Below are 21,726 nucleotides of genomic sequence, written 5' to 3'. Positions count from 1 at the left end.
AGACTATTTGTGATATATATTTTCTTTCTGTAAAACCGTGGTATCTTTCTCCACCAAGACTATTTGTGGTATTTTTTTTTTTCTGTAAAACCGTGGTATCTTTCTCCACCAAGACTATTTGTGATATTTATTTTCTTTCTGTAAAACCGTGGTATCTTTCTCCACCAAGACTATTTGTGATATTTATTTTCTTTCTGTAAAACCGTGGTATCTTTCTCCACCAAGACTATTTGTGATATTTATTTTAAAACCGTTATCTTTCTCCACCAAGTAAAACCGTGGTATCTTTCTCCACCAAGACTATTTGTGATATTTATTTTCTTTCTGTAAAACCGTGGTATCTTTCTCCACCAAGACTATTTGTGATATTTATTTTATTTCTGTAAAACCGTGGTATCTTTCTCCACCAAGACTATTTGTGATATTTATTTTACTTTCTGTAAAACCGTGGTATCTTTCTCCACCAAGACTATTTGTGATATTTATTTTCTTTCTGTAAAACCGTGGTATCTTTCTCCACCAAGACTATTTGTGATATTTATTTTCTTTCTGTAAAACCGTGGTATCTTTCTCCACCAAGACTATTTGTGATATTTATTTTCTTTCTGTAAAACCGTGGTATCTTTCTCCACCAAGACTATTTGTGATATTATTTTTGTGATATTTATTTTCTTTCTGTAAAACCGTGGTATCTTTCTCCACCAAGACTATTTGTGATATTTATTTTCTTTCTGTAAAACCGTGGTATCTTTCTCCACCAAGACTATTTGTGATATTTATTTTCTTTCTGTAAAACCGTGGTATCTTTCTCCACCAAGACTATTTGTGATATTTATTTTCTTTCTGTAAAACCGTGGTATCTTTCTCCACCAAGACTATTTGTGGTATTTATTTTCTTTCTGTAAAACCGTGGTATCTTTCTCCACCAAGACTATTTGTGATATTTATTTTCTTTCTGTAAAACCGTGGTATCTTTCTCCACCAAGACTATTTGTGATATTTATTTTCTTTCTGTAAAACCGTGGTATCTTTCTCCACCAAGACTATTTGTGATATTTATTTTCTTTCTGTAAAACCGTGGTATCTTTCTCCACCAAGACTATTTGTGGTATTTATTTTCTTTCTGTAAAACCGTGGTATCTTTCTCCACCAAGACTATTTGTGATATTTATTTTCTTTCTGTAAAACCGTGGTATCTTTCTCCACCAAGACTATTTGTGATATTTATTTTCTTTCTGTAAAACCGTGGTATCTTTCTCCACCAAGACTATTTGTGATATTTTCTTTCTTTCTGTAAAACCGTGGTATCTTTCTCCACCAAGACTATTTGTGATATTTTTTTTTCTTTCTGTAAAACCGTGGTATCTTTCTCCACCAAGACTATTTGTGATATTTATTTTCTTTCTGTAAAACCGTGGTATCTTTCTCCACCAAGACTATTTGTGATATTTATTTTCTTTCTGTAAAACCGTGGTATCTTTCTCCACCAAGACTATTTGTGATATTTATTTTTTCTTAAAACCGTGGTATCTTTCTCCACCAAGTAAAACCGTGGTATCTTTCTCCACCAAGACTATTTGTGATATTTATTTTCTTTCTGTAAAACCGTGGTATCTTTCTCCACCAAGACTATTTGTGATATTTATTTTCTTTCTGTAAAACCGTGGTATCTTTCTCCACCAAGACTATTTGTGATATTTATTTTCTTTCTGTAAAACCGTGGTATCTTTCTCCACCAAGACTATTTGTGATATTTATTTTCTTTCTGTAAAACCGTGGTATCTTTCTCCACCAAGACTATTTGTGATATTTATTTTCTTTCTGTAAAACCGTGGTATCTTTCTCCACCAAGACTATTTGTGATATTTATTTTCTTTCTGTAAAACCGTGGTATCTTTCTCCACCAAGACTATTTGTGATATTTATTTTTCTTTCTGTAAAACCGTGGTATCTTTCTCCACCAAGACTATTTGTGGTATTTATTTTCTTTCTGTAAAACCGTGGTATCTTTCTCCACCAAGACTATTTGTGATATTTATTTTCTTTCTGTAAAACCGTGGTATCTTTCTCCACCAAGACTATTTGTGGTATTTATTTTCTTTCTCTAAAACCGTGGTATCTTTCTCCACCAAGACTATTTGTGATATTTATTTTACTTTCTGTAAAACCGTGGTATCTTTCTCCACCAAGACTATTTGTGATATTTATTTTATTTCTGTAAAACCGTGGTATCTTTCTCCACCAAGACTATTTGTGGTATTTATTTTCTTTCTGTAAAACCGTGGTATCTTTCTCCACCAAGACTATTTGTGATATTTATTTTCTTTCTGTAAAACCGTGGTATCTTTCTCCACCAAGACTATTTGTGGTATTTATTTTACTTTCTGTAAAACCGTGGTATCTTTCTCCACCAAGACTATTTGTGATATTTATTTTCTTTCTGTAAAACCGTGGTATCTTTCTCCACCAAGACTATTTGTGATATTTATTTTCTTTCTGTAAAACCGTGGTATCTTTCTCCACCAAGACTATTTGTGATATTTATTTTCTTTCTGTAAAACCGTGGTATCTTTCTCCACCAAGACTATTTGTGATATTTATTTTCTTTCTGTAAAACCGTGGTATCTTTCTCCACCAAGACTATTTGTGATATTTTCTTTTCTTTCTGTAAAACCGTGGTATCTTTCTCCACCAAGACTATTTGTGATATTTTTTTACTTTCTGTAAAACCGTGGTATCTTTCTCCACCAAGACTATTTGTGGTATTTATTTTCTTTCTGTAAAACCGTGGTATCTTTCTCCACCAAGACTATTTGTGGTATTTATTTTCTTTCTGTAAAACCGTGGTATCTTTCTCCACCAAGACTATTTGTGGTATTTATTTTCTTTCTGTAAAACCGTGGTATCTTTCTCCACCAAGACTATTTGTGATATTTATTTTCTTTCTGTAAAACCGTGGTATCTTTCTCCACCAAGACTATTTGTGATATTTATTTTATTTCTGTAAAACCGTGGTATCTTTCTCCACCAAGACTATTTGTGATATTTATTTTCTTTTCTGTAAAACCGTGGTATCTTTCTCCACCAAGACTATTTGTGGTATTTATTTTCTTTCTGTAAAACCGTGGTATCTTTCTCCACCAAGACTATTTGTGATATTTATTTTCTTTCTGTAAAACCGTGGTATCTTTCTCCACCAAGACTATTTGTGGTATTTATTTTCTTTCTGTAAAACCGTGGTATCTTTCTCCACCAAGACTATTTGTGATTTTATTTTATTTCTGTAAAACCGTGGTATCTTTCTCCACCAAGACTATTTGTGATATTTATTTTCTTTCTGTAAAACCGTGGTATCTTTCTCCACCAAGACTATTTGTGATATTTATTTTCTTTCTGTAAAACCGTGGTATCTTTCTCCACCAAGACTATTTGTGATATTTATTTTCTTTCTGTAAAACCGTGGTATCTTTCTCCATGAAGACTATTTGTGGTATTTATTTTCTTTCTGTAAAACCGTGGTATCTTTCTCCACCAAGACTATTTGTGATATTTATTTTCTTTCTGTAAAACCGTGGTATCTTTCTCCACCAAGACTATTTGTGATATTTATTTTCTTTCTGTAAAACCGTGGTATCTTTCTCCACCAAGACTATTTGTGATATTTTCTTTCTTTCTGTAAAACCGTGGTATCTTTCTCCACCAAGACTATTTGTGATATTTATTTTATTTCTGTAAAACCGTGGTATCTTTCTCCACCAAGACTATTTGTGATATTTATTTTCTTTCTGTAAAACCGTGGTATCTTTCTCCACCAAGACTATTTGTGATATTTATTTTACTTTCTGTAAAACCGTGGTATCTTTCTCCACCAAGACTATTTGTGGTATTTATTTTCTTTCTGTAAAACCGTGGTATCTTTCTCCACCAAGACTATTTGTGATATTTATTTTCTTTCTGTAAAACCGTGGTATCTTTCTCCACCAAGACTATTTGTGATATTTATTTTCTTTCTGTAAAACCGTGGTATCTTTCTCCACCAAGACTATTTGTGATATTTATTTTCTTTCTGTAAAACCGTGGTATCTTTCTCCACCAAGACTATTTGTGATATTTATTTTCTTTCTGTAAAACCGTGGTATCTTTCTCCACCAAGACTATTTGTGATATTTTTTTATTTCTGTAAAACCGTGGTATCTTTCTCCACCAAGACTATTTGTGATATTTTTTTCTTTCTGTAAAACCGTGGTATCTTTCTCCACCAAGACTATTTGTGGTATTTATTTTCTTTCTGTAAAACCGTGGTATCTTTCTCCACCAAGACTATTTGTGGTATTTATTTTCTTTCTGTAAAACCGTGGTATCTTTCTCCACCAAGACTATTTGTGATATTTATTTTATTTCTGTAAAACCGTGGTATCTTTCTCCACCAAGACTATTTGTGATATTTATTTTATTTCTGTAAAACCGTGGTATCTTTCTCCACCAAGACTATTTGTGGTATTTTCTTACTTTCTGTAAAACCGTGGTATCTTTCTCCACCAAGACTATTTGTGGTATTTATTTTCTTTCTGTAAAACCGTGGTATCTTTCTCCACCAAGACTATTTGTGGTATTTATTTTCTTTCTGTAAAACCGTGGTATCTTTCTCCACCAAGACTATTTGTGATATTTATTTTCTTTCTGTAAAACCGTGGTATCTTTCTCCACCAAGACTATTTGTGATATTTATTTTACTTTCTGTAAAACCGTGGTATCTTTCTCCACCAAGACTATTTGTGATATTTATTTTCTTTCTATAAAACCGTGGTATCTTTCTCCACCAAGACTATTTGTGATATTTTCTTTTCTTTCTGTAAAACCGTGGTATCTTTCTCCACCAAGACTATTTGTGGTATTTATTTTCTTTCTGTAAAACCGTGGTATCTTTCTCCACCAAGACTATTTGTGATATTTATTTTCTTTCTGTAAAACCGTGGTATCTTTCTCCACCAAGACTATTTGTGATATTTTCTTACTTTCTGTAAAACCGTGGTATCTTTCTCCACCAAGACTATTTGTGATATTTATTTTCTTTCTGTAAAACCGTGGTATCTTTCTCCACCAAGACTATTTGTGATATTTATTTTCTTTCTGTAAAACCGTGGTATCTTTCTCCACCAAGACTATTTGTGGTATTTATTTTCTTTCTGTAAAACCGTGGTATCTTTCTCCACCAAGACTATTTGTGGTATTTATTTTCTTTCTGTAAAACCGTGGTATCTTTCTCCACCAAGACTATTTGTGGTATTTATTTTCTTTCTGTAAAACCGTGGTATCTTTCTCCACCAAGACTATTTGTGATATTTATTTTATTTCTGTAAAACCGTGGTATCTTTCTCCACCAAGACTATTTGTGATATTTATTTTCTTTCTGTAAAACCGTGGTATCTTTCTCCACCAAGACTATTTGTGGTATTTATTTTATTTCTGTAAAACTGTGGTATCTTTCTCCACCAAGACTATTTGTGATATTTATTTTAAAACTTTCTGTAAAACCGTGGTATCTTTCTCCACCAAGACTATTTGTGATATTTTCTTACTTTCTGTAAAGCCGTGGTATCTTTCTCCACCAAGACTATTTGTGGTATTTATTTTATTTCTGTAAAACCGTGGTATCTTTCTCCACCAAGACTATTTGTGATATTTATTTTCTTTCTGTAAAACCGTGGTATCTTTCTCCACCAAGACTATTTGTGATATTTTTTTCTTTCTGTAAAACCGTGGTATCTTTCTCCACCAAGACTATTTGTGATATTTTTTTACTTTCTGTAAAACCGTGGTATCTTTCTCCACCAAGACTATTTGTGGTATTTATTTTATTTCTGTAAAACCGTGGTATCTTTCTCCACCAAGACTATTTGTGGTATTTATTTTCTTTCTGTAAAACCGTGGTATCTTTCTCCACCAAGACTATTTGTGGTATTTATTTTCTTTCTGTAAAACCGTGGTATCTTTCTCCACCAAGACTATTTGTGATATTTATTTTCTTTCTGTAAAACCGTGGTATCTTTCTCCACCAAGACTATTTGTGATATTTTCTTACTTTCTGTAAAACCGTGGTATCTTTCTCCACCAAGACTATTTGTGATATTTATTTTCTTTCTGTAAAACCGTGGTATCTTTCTCCACCAAGACTATTTGTGATATTTTCTTACTTTCTGTAAAGCCGTGGTATCTTTCTCCACCAAGACTATTTGTGGTATTTATTTTATTTCTGTAAAACCGTGGTATCTTTCTCCACCAAGACTATTTGTGATATTTATTTTCTTTCTGTAAAACCGTGGTATCTTTCTCCACCAAGACTATTTGTGATATTTATTTTCTTTCTGTAAAACCGTGGTATCTTTCTCCACCAAGACTATTTGTGATATTTTCTTACTTTCTGTAAAACCGTGGTATCTTTCTCCACCAAGACTATTTGTGGTATTTATTTTCTTTCTGTAAAACCGTGGTATCTTTCTCCACCAAGACTATTTGTGGTATTTATTTTATTTCTGTAAAACCGTGGTATCTTTCTCCACCAAGACTATTTGTGATATTTATTTTCTTTCTGTAAAACCGTGGTATCTTTCTCCACCAAGACTATTTGTGATATTAAAACCGTGGTATCTTTCTCCACCAAGACTTTCTGTATTTATTTTAACCCGTGGTATCTTTCTCCACCAAGACTATTTGTGATATTTATTTTCTTTCTGTAAAACCGTGGTATCTTTCTCCACCAAGACTATTTGTGATATTTATTTTCTTTCTGTAAAACCGTGGTATCTTTCTCCACCAAGACTATTTGTGATATTTATTTTATTTTCTGTAAAACCGTGGTATCTTTCTCCACCAAGACTATTTGTGATATTTATTTTATTTCTGTAAAACCGTGGTATCTTTCTCCACCAAGACTATTTGTGATATTTTTTTCTTTCTTTCTGTAAAACCGTGGTATCTTTCTCCACCAAGACTATTTGTGATATTTATTTTCTTTCTGTAAAACCGTGGTATCTTTCTCCACCAAGACTATTTGTGGTATTTATTTTCTTTCTGTAAAACCGTGGTATCTTTCTCCACCAAGACTATTTGTGGTATTTATTTTCTTTCTGTAAAACCGTGGTATCTTTCTCCACCAAGACTATTTGTGATATTTATTTTCTTTCTGTAAAACCGTGGTATCTTTCTCCACCAAGACTATTTGTGATATTTATTTTCTTTCTGTAAAACCGTGGTATCTTTCTCCACCAAGACTATTTGTGATATTTATTTTATTTCTGTAAAACCGTGGTATCTTTCTCCACCAAGACTATTTGTGATATTTATTTTCTTTCTGTAAAACCGTGGTATCTTTCTCCACCAAGACTATTTGTGGTATTTATTTTATTTCTGTAAAACCGTGGTATCTTTCTCCACCAAGACTATTTGTGATATTTATTTTCTTTCTGTAAAACCGTGGTATCTTTCTCCACCAAGACTATTTGTGATATTTTTTTTATTTCTGTAAAACCGTGGTATCTTTCTCCACCAAGACTATTTGTGATATTTATTTTCTTTCTGTAAAACCGTGGTATCTTTCTCCACCAAGACTATTTGTGATATTTTCTTACTTTCTGTAAAGCCGTGGTATCTTTCTCCACCAAGACTATTTGTGGTATTTATTTTATTTCTGTAAAACCGTGGTATCTTTCTCCACCAAGACTATTTGTGATATTTATTTTATTTCTGTAAAACCGTGGTATCTTTCTCCACCAAGACTATTTGTGGTATTTTCTTACTTTCTGTAAAACCGTGGTATTTTTCTCCACCAAGACTATTTGTGGTATTTATTTTCTTTCTGTAAACCCGTGGTATCTTTCTCCACCAAGACTATTTGTGGTATTTATTTTCTTAAAACCGTGGTATCTTTCTCCACCAAAACCGTGGTATCTTTCTCCACCAAGACTATTTGTGACTATTTATTTTATTTTCTGTAAAACCGTGGTATCTTTCTCCACCAAGACTATTTGTGATATTTATTTTCTTTCTGTAAAACCGTGGTATCTTTCTCCACCAAGACTATTTGTGATATTTATTTTATTTCTGTAAAACCGTGGTATCTTTCTCCACCAAGACTATTTGTGATATTTATTTTCTGTAAAACCGTGGTATCTTTCTCCACCAAGACTAAAACCGTGGTATCTTTCTCCACCAAGACTATTTGTGATATTTATTTTCTTTCTGTAAAACCGTGGTATCTTTCTCCACCAAGACTATTTGTGATATTTATTTTTTCTTTCTGTAAAACCGTGGTATCTTTCTCCACCAAGACTATTTGTGATATTTATTTTCTTTCTGTAAAACCGTGGTATCTTTCTCCACCAAGACTATTTGTGATATTTATTTCTTTCTTTCTGTAAAACCGTGGTATCTTTCTCCACCAAGACTATTTGTGATATTTATTTTCTTTCTGTAAAACCGTGGTATCTTTCTCCACCAAGACTATTTGTGGTATTTATTTTCTTTCTGTAAAACCGTGGTATCTTTCTCCACCAAGACTATTTGTGGTATTTATTTTCTTTCTGTAAAACCGTAAAACCGGTATCTTTCTCCACCAAGACTATTTGTGGTATTTATTTTATTTCTGTAAAACCGTGGTATCTTTCTCCACCAAGACTATTTGTGATATTTATTTTATTTCTGTAAAACCGTGGTATCTTTCTCCACCAAGACTATTTGTGATATTTTGGTTTTATTTTCTGTAAAACCGTGGTATCTTTCTCCACCAAGACTATTTGTGATATTTATTTTATTTCTGTAAAACCGTGGTATCTTTCTCCACCAAGACTATTTGTGATATTTATTTTCTTTCTGTAAAACCGTGGTATCTTTCTCCACCAAGACTATTTGTGGTATTTTCTTTCTTTCTGTAAAACCGTGGTATCTTTCTCCACCAAGACTATTTGTGATATTTATTTTATTTCTGTAAAACCGTGGTATCTTTCTCCACCAAGACTATTTGTGGTATTTTCTTACTTTCTGTAAAACCGTGGTATCTTTCTCCACCAAGACTATTTGTGGTATTTTCTTACTTTCTGTAAAACCGTGGTATCTTTCTCCACCAAGACTATTTGTGGTATTTATTTTCTTTCTGTAAACCCGTGGTATCTTTCTCCACCAAGACTATTTGTGGTATTTATTTTCTTTCTGTAAAACCGTGGTATCTTTCTCCACCAAGACTATTTGTGGTATTTATTTTCTTTCTGTAAAACCGTGGTATCTTTCTCCACCAAGACTATTTGTGATATTTATTTTATTTCTGTAAAACTGTGGTATCTTTCTCCACCAAGACTACTTGTGATATTTATTTTATTTCTGTAAAACCGTGGTATCTTTCTCCACCAAGACTATTTGTGGTATTTATTTTCTTTCTGTAAAACCGTGGTATCTTTCTCCACCAAGACTATTTGTGATATTTTCTTTCTTTCTGTAAAACCGTGGTATCTTTCTCCACCAAGACTATTTGTGATATTTATTTTCTTTCTGTAAAACCGTGGTATCTTTCTCCACCAAGACTATTTGTGATATTTATTTTCTTTCTGTAAAACCGTGGTATCTTTCTCCACCAAGACTATTTGTGGTATTTATTTTCTTTCTGTAAAACCGTGGTATCTTTCTCCACCAAGACTATTTGTGGTATTTATTTTCTTTCTGTAAAACCGTGGTATCTTTCTCCACCAAGACTATTTGTGATATTTATTTTATTTCTGTAAAACCGTGGTATCTTTCTCCACCAAGACTATTTGTGATATTTATTTTCTTTCTGTAAAACCGTGGTATCTTTCTCCACCAAGACTATTTGTGATATTTATTTTACTTTCTGTAAAACCGTGGTATCTTTCTCCACCAAGACTATTTGTGATATTTATTTTATTTCTGTAAAACCGTGGTATCTTTCTCCACCAAGACTATTTGTGATATTTATTTTCTTTCTGTAAAACCGTGGTATCTTTCTCCACCAAGACTATTTGTGATATTTATTTTCTTTCTGTAAAACCGTGGTATCTTTCTCCACCAAGACTATTTGTGATATTTATTTTCTTTCTGTAAAACCGTGGTATCTTTCTCCACCAAGACTATTTGTGGTATTTATTTTCTTTCTGTAAAACCGTGGTATCTTTCTCCACCAAGACTATTTGTGATATTTATTTTATTTCTGTAAAACCGTGGTATCTTTCTCCACCAAGACTATTTGTGATATTTATTTTATTTCTGTAAAACCGTGGTATCTTTCTCCACCAAGACTATTTGTGATATTTATTTTATTTCTGTAAAACCGTGGTATCTTTCTCCACCAAGACTATTTGTGATATTTATTTTCTTTCTGTAAAACCGTGGTATCTTTCTCCAACAAGACTATTTGTGATATTTATGGTATCTTTCTCCAGCAAGACTATTTGTGGTATTTTCTTACTTTCTGTAAAACCGTGATATCTTTCTCCACCAAGACTATTTGTGATATTTATTTTATTTCTGTAAAACCGTGGTATCTTTCTCCACCAAGACTATTTGTGGTATTTTCTTACTTTCTGTAAAACCGTGGTATCTTTCTCCAACAAGACTATTTGTGATATTTTCTTTCTTTCTGTAAAACCGTGGTATCTTTCTCCACCAAGACTATTTGTGATATTTATTTTCTTTCTGTAAAACCGTGGTATCTTTCTCCACCAAGACTATTTGTGGTATTTATTTTCTTTCTGTAAAACCGTGGTATCTTTCTCCACCAAGACTATTTGTGGTATTTATTTTCTTTCTGTAAAACCGTGGTATCTTTCTCCACCAAGACTATTTGTGGTATTTATTTTCTTTCTGTAAAACCGTGGTATCTTTCTCCACCAAGACTATTTGTGATATTTATTTTATTTCTGTAAAACTGTGGTATCTTTCTCCACCAAGACTATTTGTGATATTTATTTTATTTCTGTAAAACCGTGGTATCTTTCTCCACCAAGACTATTTGTGATATTTATTTTCTTTCTGTAAAACCGTGGTATCTTTCTCCACCAAGACTATTTGTGGTATTTTCTTTCTTTCTGTAAAACCGTGGTATCTTTCTCCACCAAGACTATTTGTGGTATTTATTTTCTTTCTGTAAAACCGTGGTATCTTTCTCCACCAAGACTATTTGTGATATTTATTTTCTTTCTGTAAAACCGTGGTATCTTTCTCCACCAAGACTATTTGTGATATTTTTTTACTTTCTGTAAAACCGTGGTATCTTTCTCCACCAAGACTATTTGTGATATTTATTTTCTTTCTGTAAAACCGTGGTATCTTTCTCCACCAAGACTATTTGTGATATTTTTTTTCTTTCTGTAAAACCGTGGTATCTTTCTCCACCAAGACTATTTGTGGTATTTATTTTATTTCTGTAAAACCGTGGTATCTTTCTCCACCAAGACTATTTGTGATATTTATTTTCTTTCTGTAAAACCGTGGTATCTTTCTCCACCAAGACTATTTGTGATATTTATTTTCTTTCTGTAAAACCGTGGTATCTTTCTCCACCAAGACTATTTGTGGTATTTATTTTCTTTCTGTAAAACCGTGGTATCTTTCTCCACCAAGACTATTTGTGGTATTTATTTTTTTTCTGTAAAACCGTGGTATCTTTCTCCACCAAGACTATTTGTGATATTTATTTTCTTTCTGTAAAACCGTGGTATCTTTTTCTCCACCAAGACTATTTGTGATATTTATTTTTCTGTAAAACCGTGGTACCAAGACTATTTGTGATATTTATTTTATTTCTGTAAAACTGTGGTATCTTTCTCCACCAAGACTACTTGTGATATTTATTTTATTTCTGTAAAACCGTGGTATCTTTCTCCACCAAGACTATTTGTGGTATTTATTTTCTTTCTGTAAAACCGTGGTATCTTTCTCCACCAAGACTATTTGTGATATTTATTTTCTTTCTGTAAAACCGTGGTATCTTTCTCCACCAAGACTATTTGTGATATTTTCTTACTTTCTGTAAAACCGTGGTATCTTTCTCCACCAAGACTATTTGTGATATTTATTTTCTTTCTGTAAAACCGTGGTATCTTTCTCCACCAAGACTATTTGTGATATTTTCTTACTTTCTGTAAAACCGTGGTATCTTTCTCCACCAAGACTATTTGTGGTATTTATTTTCTTTCTGTAAAACCGTGGTATCTTTCTCCACCAAGACTATTTGTGATATTTATTTTCTTTCTGTAAAACCGTGGTATCTTTCTCCACCAAGACTATTTGTGATATTTTCTTACTTTCTGTAAAACCGTGGTATCTTTCTCCACCAAGACTATTTGTGATATTTATTTTCTTTCTGTAAAACCGTGGTATCTTTCTCCACCAAGACTATTTGTGGTATTTATTTTATTTCTGTAAAACCGTGGTATCTTTCTCCACCAAGACTATTTGTGATATTTATTTTCTTTCTGTAAAACCGTGGTATCTTTCTCCACCAAGACTATTTGTGATATTTTCTTACTTTCTGTAAAACCGTGGTATCTTTCTCCACCAAGACTATTTGTGATATTTATTTTCTTTCTGTAAAACCGTGGTATCTTTCTCCACCAAGACTATTTGTGATATTTATTTTCTTTCTGTAAAACCGTGGTATCTTTCTCCACCAAGACTATTTGTGGTATTTATTTTTTTTCTGTAAAACCGTGGTATCTTTCTCCACCAAGACTATTTGTGGTATTTATTTTCTTTCTGTAAAACCGTGGTATCTTTCTCCACCAAGACTATTTGTGATATTTTCTTACTTTCTGTAAAACCGTGGTATCTTTCTCCACCAAGACTATTTGTGATATTTATTTTATTTCTGTAAAACCGTGGTATCTTTCTCCACCAAGACTATTTGTGATATTTATTTTATTTCTGTAAAACCGTGGTATCTTTCTCCACCAAGACTATTTGTGATATTTTCTTACTTTCTGTAAAACCGTGGTATCTTTCTCCACCAAGACTATTTGTGGTATTTTTTTTAAAACCGTTTCTGTAAAACCGTGGTATCTTTCTCCACCAAGACTATTTGTGGTATTTATTTTATTTCTGTAAACCCGTGGTATCTTTCTCCACCAAGACTATTTGTGGTATTTATTTTCTTTCTGTAAAACCGTGGTATCTTTCTCCACCAAGACTATTTGTGGTATTTATTTTCTTTCTGTAAAACCGTGGTATCTTTCTCCACCAAGACTATTTGTGATATTTATTTTATTTCTGTAAAACCGTGGTATCTTTCTCCACCAAGACTATTTGTGATATTTATTTTTTTTCTGTAAAACCGTGGTATCTTTCTCCACCAAGACTATTTGTGGTATTTATTTTATTTCTGTAAAACCGTGGTATCTTTCTCCACCAAGACTATTTGTGATATTTATTTTCTTTCTGTAAAACCGTGGTATCTTTCTCCACCAAGACTATTTGTGATATTTTCTTACTTTCTGTAAAACCGTGGTATCTTTCTCCACCAAGACTATTTGTGATATTTATTTTCTTTCTGTAAAACCGTGGTATCTTTCTCCACCAAGACTATTTGTGATATTTTTTTACTTTCTGTAAAGCCGTGGTATCTTTCTCCACCAAGACTATTTGTGGTATTTATTTTATTTCTGTAAAACCGTGGTATCTTTCTCCACCAAGACTATTTGTGATATTTATTTTCTTTCTGTAAAACCGTGGTATCTTTCTCCACCAAGACTATTTGTGATATTTATTTTCTTTCTGTAAAACCGTGGTATCTTTCTCCACCAAGACTATTTGTGGTATTTTTTTTCTTTCTGTAAAACCGTGGTATCTTTCTCCACCAAGACAATTTGTGGTATTTATTTTTTTTCTGTAAACCCGTGGTATCTTTCTCCACCAAGACCATTTGTGGTATTTATTTTCTTTCTGTAAAACCGTGGTATCTTTCTCCACCAAGACTATTTGTGATATTTATTTTCTTTCTGTAAAACCGTGGTATCTTTCTCCACCAAGACTATTTGTGATATTTTCTTACTTTCTGTAAAACCGTGGTATCTTTCTCCACCAAGACTATTTGTGATATTTATTTTCTTTCTGTAAAACCGTGGTATCTTTCTCCACCAAGACTATTTGTGATATTTTCTTACTTTCTGTAAAACCGTGGTATCTTTCTCCACCAAGACTATTTGTGGTATTTATTTTCTTTCTGTAAAACCGTGGTATCTTTCTCCACCAAGACTATTTGTGATATTTATTTTCTTTCTGTAAAACCGTGGTATCTTTCTCCACCAAGACTATTTGTGATATTTTCTTACTTTCTGTAAAACCGTGGTATCTTTCTCCACCAAGACTATTTGTGATATTTATTTTCTTTCTGTAAAACCGTGGTATCTTTCTCCACCAAGACTATTTGTGGTATTTATTTTATTTCTGTAAAACCGTGGTATCTTTCTCCACCAAGACTATTTGTGATATTTATTTTCTTTCTTTAAAACCGTGGTATCTTTCTCGTCCAAGACTATTTGTGATATTTTCTTACTTTCTGTAAAACCGTGGTATCTTTCTCCACCAAGACTATTTGTGATATTTATTTTCTTTCTGTAAAACCGTGGTATCTTTCTCCATGAAGACTATTTGTGGTATTTATTTTCTTTATGTAAAACCGTGGTATCTTTCTCTACCAAGACAATTTGTGGTATTTATTTTTTTCTGTAAAACCGTGGTATCTTTCTCCACCAAGACTATTTGTGGTATTTATTTTCTTTCTGTAAAACCGTGGTATCTTTCTCCACCAAGACTATTTGTGATATTTTCTTTCTTTCTGTAAAACCGTGGTATCTTTCTCCACCAAGACTATTTGTGATATTTATTTTATTTCTGTAAAACTGTGGTATCTTTCTCCACCAAGACTACTTGTGATATTTATTTTATTTCTGTAAAACCGTGGTATCCTTTTCCATCAAGACGATCTGTGGTATTTTCATACCTTCTGTAAAACCGTGGTATTTTTCTCCATGAAGACTATTTGTGGTATTTTTTACTTTCTGTAAAACTGTGGTATTTTTCTCCACCAAAACTATTTGTGGTATTTATTTTCTTTGTGTAAACCCTTGGTATCTTTCTCCACCAACACCATTTGTGGTATTTATTTTCTTTCTATTAAACCGTGGTATCTTTCTCCACCAAGACTATTTGTGGTATTTATTTTCTTTCTATAAAACCGTGGTATCTTTCTCCACCAAGACTATTTGTGATATTTATTTTATTTCTGTAAAACTGTGGTATCTTTCTCCACCAAGACTATTTGTGATATTTATTTTTTTTCTGTAAAACCGTGGTATCTTTCTCCACCAAGACTATTTGTGGTATTTATTTTATTTCTGTAAAACTGTGGTATCTTTCTCTTCCAAGACTATTTGTGATATTTTCTTACTTTCTGTAAAACCGTGGTATCTTTCTCCACCAAGACTATTTGTGATATTTATTTTCTTTCTGTAAAACCGTGGTATCTTTCTCCACCAAGACTATTTGTGATATTTTCTTACTTTATCTGTAAAGCCGTGGTATCTTTCTCCACCAAGACTATTTGTGGTATTTATTTTATTTCTGTAAAACCGTGGTATCTTTCTCCACCAAGACTATTTGTGATATTTATTTTCTTTCTGTAAAACCGTGGTATCTTTCTCGTCCAAGACTATTTGTGATATTTGCTTACTTTCTGTAAAACCGTGGTATCTTTCTCCACCAAGACTATTTGTGGTATTTTCTTACTTTCTGTAAAACTGTGGTATTTTTCTCCACCAAGACTATTTGTGGTATTATTTTCTTTCTTTAAACCCGTGGTATCTTTCTTCACCAAGACTTTTTGTGGTATTTATTTTCTTTATCTAAAACCGTGGTATTTTTCTCTACCAAGACTATTTGTGGTATTTATTTTCTTTCTATAAAACCGTGGTATCTTTCTCCACCAAGACTATTTGTGATATTTATTTATTTTCTGTAAAACCGTAATATCTTTCTCCACCAAGACTAATTGTGGTATTTATTTTCTTTCTGTAAAACCGTGATATCTTTCTCCAACAAGACTATTTGTGATATTTATTTTATTTCTGTAAAACCGTGGTATCTTTCTCCACCAAGACTATTTGTGATATTATCTTACTTTCTGTAAAACCGTGGTATCTTTCTCCACCAAGACTATTTGTGGTATTTATTTTCTTTCTATAAAACCGTGGTATCTTTCTCTACCAAGACTATTTGTGGTATTTATTTTCTTTCTGTAAAACCGTGGTATCTTTCTCAACCAAGACTATTTGTTATATTTATTTTCTTTCTGTAAAACCGTGGTATTTTTCTTTTCTCTGTTGTCTCTAACCTTGGATTCCTGGTTAGCTGAGTTATTGCTCCTGTTTGTTTCTGTACATTTTATTTGTTGTTGGCTTGTTTTCTGTGGCCATTGGTCAGTTTTTCTTCTGGTATCATTTCTCTCTTGCAAATTTTGAGTCTTCCCCATTTAAGACTTTTTCTTTAATTATCTTACCTTCAAATCAAATCCCATTATTTATCAGTTTTGTTTATGTATATATAATTTATGAGCGAAGTTTTCTTTCAATTTTAGAGTTTTCTGTAACGTCTGACAGAATTCGTATTAAAAAAATTAAAACAGAGTCGATATTTTTAATCTCATCAATTCAGTTAAAAATCACAGCTGATGTAACACTGTGGTGGAAAAGAAGGTATGAGATCCACTTTTTGACGCTGATTGTTGTTACGCAGGTAATATATAGCCACCGGAAATTTGTTTTGGTTTGATTTGTATTCAATTTCGCGCAAAGCTAAACGAGGGCTATCTTCACTAGCCGTCACTAAACTAGCAGTGTAAAACTAGAGGTAAGGTAGCTAGTCATCACCACCCATCGCTAACTCTTGGGCTACTCTTTTACCAACGAATAGTGGGATTGACCGCCACTTATAACGGCCCCACGGCTGAAAGGGCGAGCATGTTTGATGTGACAGGGATTTTAACACGCGACCATCAGATTACGAGTAGAGTGCCTCAACCACCTGGCCATGTCGGGCCCCGAAAATTTGGTCACTTATAGGAAAGGAATGTACTCACACTTTCCTCCATATCGTTGAATCTTAGAGATGTGTACTGATCGGGGATTTTGAACTTCCATGGTGGGAATATTCCTTATACCTAATGGCTTTGGAGAATACAAGAATATGGATTATCTTGGGACACCAGGACCATGCTGCAACAAATGGTGTGAGTGTGTTTTTCTTATAGCAAAGCCATATCGGGCTATCTGCTCAGCTCACCGAGGGGAATCGAACCTGTGATTTTAGCGTTGTAAATCCGGAGACATACCGCTGTACAAGCGGGGGGCACAACAAATGGTACACAAGCCACCATAGGAAAAATGTAATATCTTCTAAAAGGTAAGAACTGATGGATAAGAAGTAATTATATGGTGAGGCACCAAAATAATTTTAAAGTAACATTACTAAAGCTTTCTTAAATTGGAATATTTAAAGGTATCCTAACGCATAAATTAACAGCACTAAAAATACGCATTTAAAGAGGCAAGCTTAAATAGCAAATTAGGAAATAAAATCAAAAAGTTAACTTTTTCTTTTAACATATTTAGAACAAATCTCTACTTCCATTTTATTCCTATTTTAACGTTTTCTTTTACTGAAAGCTACATTAATATGTCGACATCTATCCTTCGTTTTGCAATGATGTAACATCTTGTGAGTTTCTTAAAACACATTTCTTATTTCGCCACAGCCTCTTTAAAATTAGCTATTTTTTAGGGAAGAGAAGGAAGATGTCATGAAGGATTGGAAATGTCTAGAAACATGTCATTACATTTATATTGCCACTTTACACTGTTCTACCCAAGTTAAGTTTGTTTCCAAATATTTTACGTAGATATAAAAAAGTATTTTCATCACAATGGTAATCTATTTCCAAGTCAAAGATGGCGTCATTTCTGGTTCATAAAAGAAAGAAAAAAGTAAAGGTTTTTGGTTTTGTAACGTTATGTTTCATTTCTTAGTTATACTGCTTATAGTTAGTTAGTTACCTGAATAAGAAATAGAACTGACAAAATTATGAAACATAAAACTCGCTAATAAGAAATATAAAGCACTTGGCCTATCTGGTTTTTCTCTAACTAGACAGATAGTCTATAATTTTATATCAATATTAATGTAAGTGACCTAAGATATTCTTAACTGTGGAAGTTTTAATGAATCAGGCGTGATCTGTTGGTAGGTGTGATCTGAGAGTCCATGGACTGTACTTCGGTGTCTCGGAAATGCGATCCGTACTTTAGGACTGTGAATGAATTACAAAATTAGCCCAGAAGTTGAAAGTGGATACTGTTAACTTACTGTCTTCCCTCTTGCCTGGCATTTCAAAAATTAGGAACGACTACAGCTTATGGAAGCCCTATGTAACTGAAACAAACAACAGATTTATTAAGTGTGAATATTGTGAAAATAGTTTTCATACATATAGTTTTTTAAATACTAACCTGTGTAAGTAATTCAATGTCTGAAGAAAACGAAGTTTTTATCCATTTTTTATGAAATGATGTTAAACGTCAATATTTGATGTTTCTTTGGTATTCCAGGCACCACTAAGTGAATTGAATCTCGATCAGCCTTTGTATGTGGGTGGGTTTAGAAATCTGTCTTCCCTGAATAAATATTCTGGCATATTTAAGAGATTCAACGGTGCTATCCAGCGAATTATTGTAAACGGGGAAATATGGGATAACTTATTCGATAAGGCAACAGACTCGGTTGGAGTGAGTACATACACTGGAGCACCATGTGCAGAAGGGATATGTTTGAATGAAGGAATCTGTGTCCCCGTGCTGAACGAATTCACGTGCCGATGTCCCACGAAATTTATTGGTCTTCAGTGTGAAAAAAGTAAGTTGAATGAACGTTAATATGTGGCTTCCATTACGTGATAAATATTGTTTAAAGTTAAAAATTGTTTGAAAGTCTAAGGATTTTATCGCTGTGAGTAACTTACCCACTGAACTGAAATAATGTAATTTTAGTGACATATTTGCTTCAGAAACTATTGTTTGCAGCATAATTTAAGATTTTATGGTCAATGAGTGTCATGGTATTACATTATTTACCCTGTTAAGTTTGTGGCCTTACGATTATTTAACTTGAATTTCCATACAGTACAAGCAAGACTCATATAAATTATGATTTTTTGCTACTATCTAGTCACATATTTGCGTCCAATAGGAGTTATGTGTTTGATAATCCTGTAATCATTATTTGGTTTAACCCTAGAGTAATGGTCCAGTGTAGTGTAAACAAATTTTCTAAAGACTTCTTCATAATGTCAACTTTCAAAGAGAAATGTTTGTGTTTTTCTAGGTTTGGTGAAAGAAGACAAAAACAGACCAGTATCTTTTAATGGGAAAACGTATTTCAGCTTTCCCAACAGAATATCTAGGAGGTTTGTTTTAATTTCGTATCACCAGCTTTGCTAACAGAATATCTAGGAGGTTTGTTTTAATTTCGTATCACCGGCTTTGCTAACAGAATATCTAGGAGGTTTGTTTTAATTTCGTATTACCAGTTTTGCTAACAGAATATCTAGGAGGTTTGTTTTAATTTCGTATCACCAGCTTTGCTAACAGAATATCTAAGAGGTCTGTTTTTTTTATTTTGTATCACCAACTTTCCTAAAAGAATATTTTGGAGATTTGTTTTTATTTCGTGTAACCTGCTTTTCTATCAAAATATGTAGAAGGTTTGTTTTTTATTTCGTATCACCAACTTTGCTAACAGAATATCTAGGAGATTTGTTTTTATTTCGTATCATAGAAGTTTAACGAAGTGAAGTATAATAAACTTAATTATATCTCCTACGTATAGGTTCTTAGAGGGAATAAACGATTTGATGGTCAACAAAATATAAACCCTAATAACCCCTGACAAAAATATCTAGTAAAATAGGTAATCATTGTATTCGTTGCTAAGTAACAAGAGGTGGATTTAATTTTTGATTTTACTCTACTGACATATTTTCTCATAAAATTTAAATCATCTCTGTTATATTTCTAAAGCTACTTCAGTCGTGTTTCAAAGTTCAGGTAACAGGACCTCTAAATGAACTAACTACACATGGTCTGTACAAACACCGTCTCTGCTTATATCCAGTTCTAAGATACTAACTATTTACTTTGATCTTTCTCTATACTAACAGTGAAGGCCTGTCGCTGGAAGCAATGGAGACAGGGTAAGACATCTTGTTCAATTTACGCATGCTCTAATTAAACACAATTTGCATGAAACTCGGCTAGGTTTCCAACTACTCTATTACCATCGTCTGTGTTTTTATTCGTACATAATAAAAATGTTACTTATAACCTGTAGAACTGTTGCTACTGTTTCCTTAATCATCAGTATCCTCTGTCTTTTTACACGTACATAATAAAAATATTACTTATAACCTGTAGACTTCCTGCTACTGGTTTCTTAGTCGTCAGTATCCTCTGTCTTTTTATACGTACATAAAAAATGTTACTTACAATCTACAGACTTGCTGCTACTGATTTTTTAGTCATCAGTATCCTCTGTTTTGAATACGTAGGTAATAAAAAGGTTACTTATAACCTATAGACTTGCTACTACAGACTCCTTAGTCATCAGTATCCTATGTCTTTTTATACGTGTATAATAAAAATGTTGCTTATAACCTGTAGACTTGCTGCTACTGCTTCCTCAGTCATCATCATCGTCTGTCTTTTTATACGTACATAATGAAAAGGTTACTTATAACTTATAGACTTGTTACTACAGATTTCTTAGTCATCAGTATCCTCTGTCTTTTTATACGTACATAATAAAAATATTACTTATAACCTGTAGACTTGCTACTACTGTTTCCTTAGTCATCAGTATTTTATATCTTTTTATACGTACATAATCAAAATGTTACTTATAACCTATAGACTTGCTACTACAGATTCCTTAGTCATCAGTATCCTCTGTTTTTTTATACGTACGTAATAAAAATTTTACTTATAACCTGCAGACCTGCTGCTACTGGTTCCTTAGCAATCAGTATTTTCTGTCATTTTATATATACGTAATAAAAATGTTACTTATAACCTGTAGACTTGCTTCTTCTCGTTCCTTAGTCATCACTATCCTCTGTCTCTTTATATCTACAAAAAAAATGTTATTCTTAACTTGTAACCTTGCTGCTTTTGGTTCCTTAGTCATCAGTATTTTCAGCCTTTTTATAAGTACATAATAACAATGTTCTTTATAACCTGTAGACTTGCTGCTACTGGTTCCTTAGTCATCAGGATTTTCTGTCATTTTATACGTACATAATAAAATGTTACTTATAACCTGTAGAGTTGCTGCTACTAGTTCCTTAATCATCAGTATCCTCTGTCTTTTTATACGTGTATAATAAAAATGTTACTTATAACCTGTATACTTGCTGCTACTGGTTCCTTAATCATCAGTATCCTACGTCTTTTTATTTGTACATAATAAAAATGTTACTTATAACCTGTAGACTTTCTGCTTCTCGTTCCTTAGTCATCAGTATCCTGTCTTTTTATACGTACATAATAATAATGTTACTTACAACCCTGTAGACCCCTGCTACTGGTTCCTTAGTCATCATTATCCTCTGTCTTTGTATAGGTA

At 32.8% G+C, this 21,726-nt stretch overlaps 1 protein-coding gene across 1 annotated transcript in view; it reads left to right on the top strand.

Annotated features, from left to right (window-relative positions):
* Positions 1-21,726, top strand: part of LOC143236334 (agrin-like) — a 398,571-nt gene that overhangs the window by 359,107 nt on the left and 17,738 nt on the right. The window contains 3 exon segments of the mRNA XM_076474633.1: positions 18,660-18,963; positions 19,432-19,513; positions 20,267-20,299. Coding sequence (XP_076330748.1) covers positions 18,660-18,963; positions 19,432-19,513; positions 20,267-20,299 — 419 coding nt within the window.

Source organism: Tachypleus tridentatus, chromosome 1 (genome assembly GCF_004210375.1).
Source record: "Tachypleus tridentatus isolate NWPU-2018 chromosome 1, ASM421037v1, whole genome shotgun sequence".
NCBI classification, from domain to species: Eukaryota; Metazoa; Arthropoda; class Merostomata; order Xiphosura; family Limulidae; genus Tachypleus; species Tachypleus tridentatus.
The sequence above is the reverse complement of the archived record's forward strand: the minus strand, read 5'-3'. Positions and strand labels throughout refer to the sequence as shown.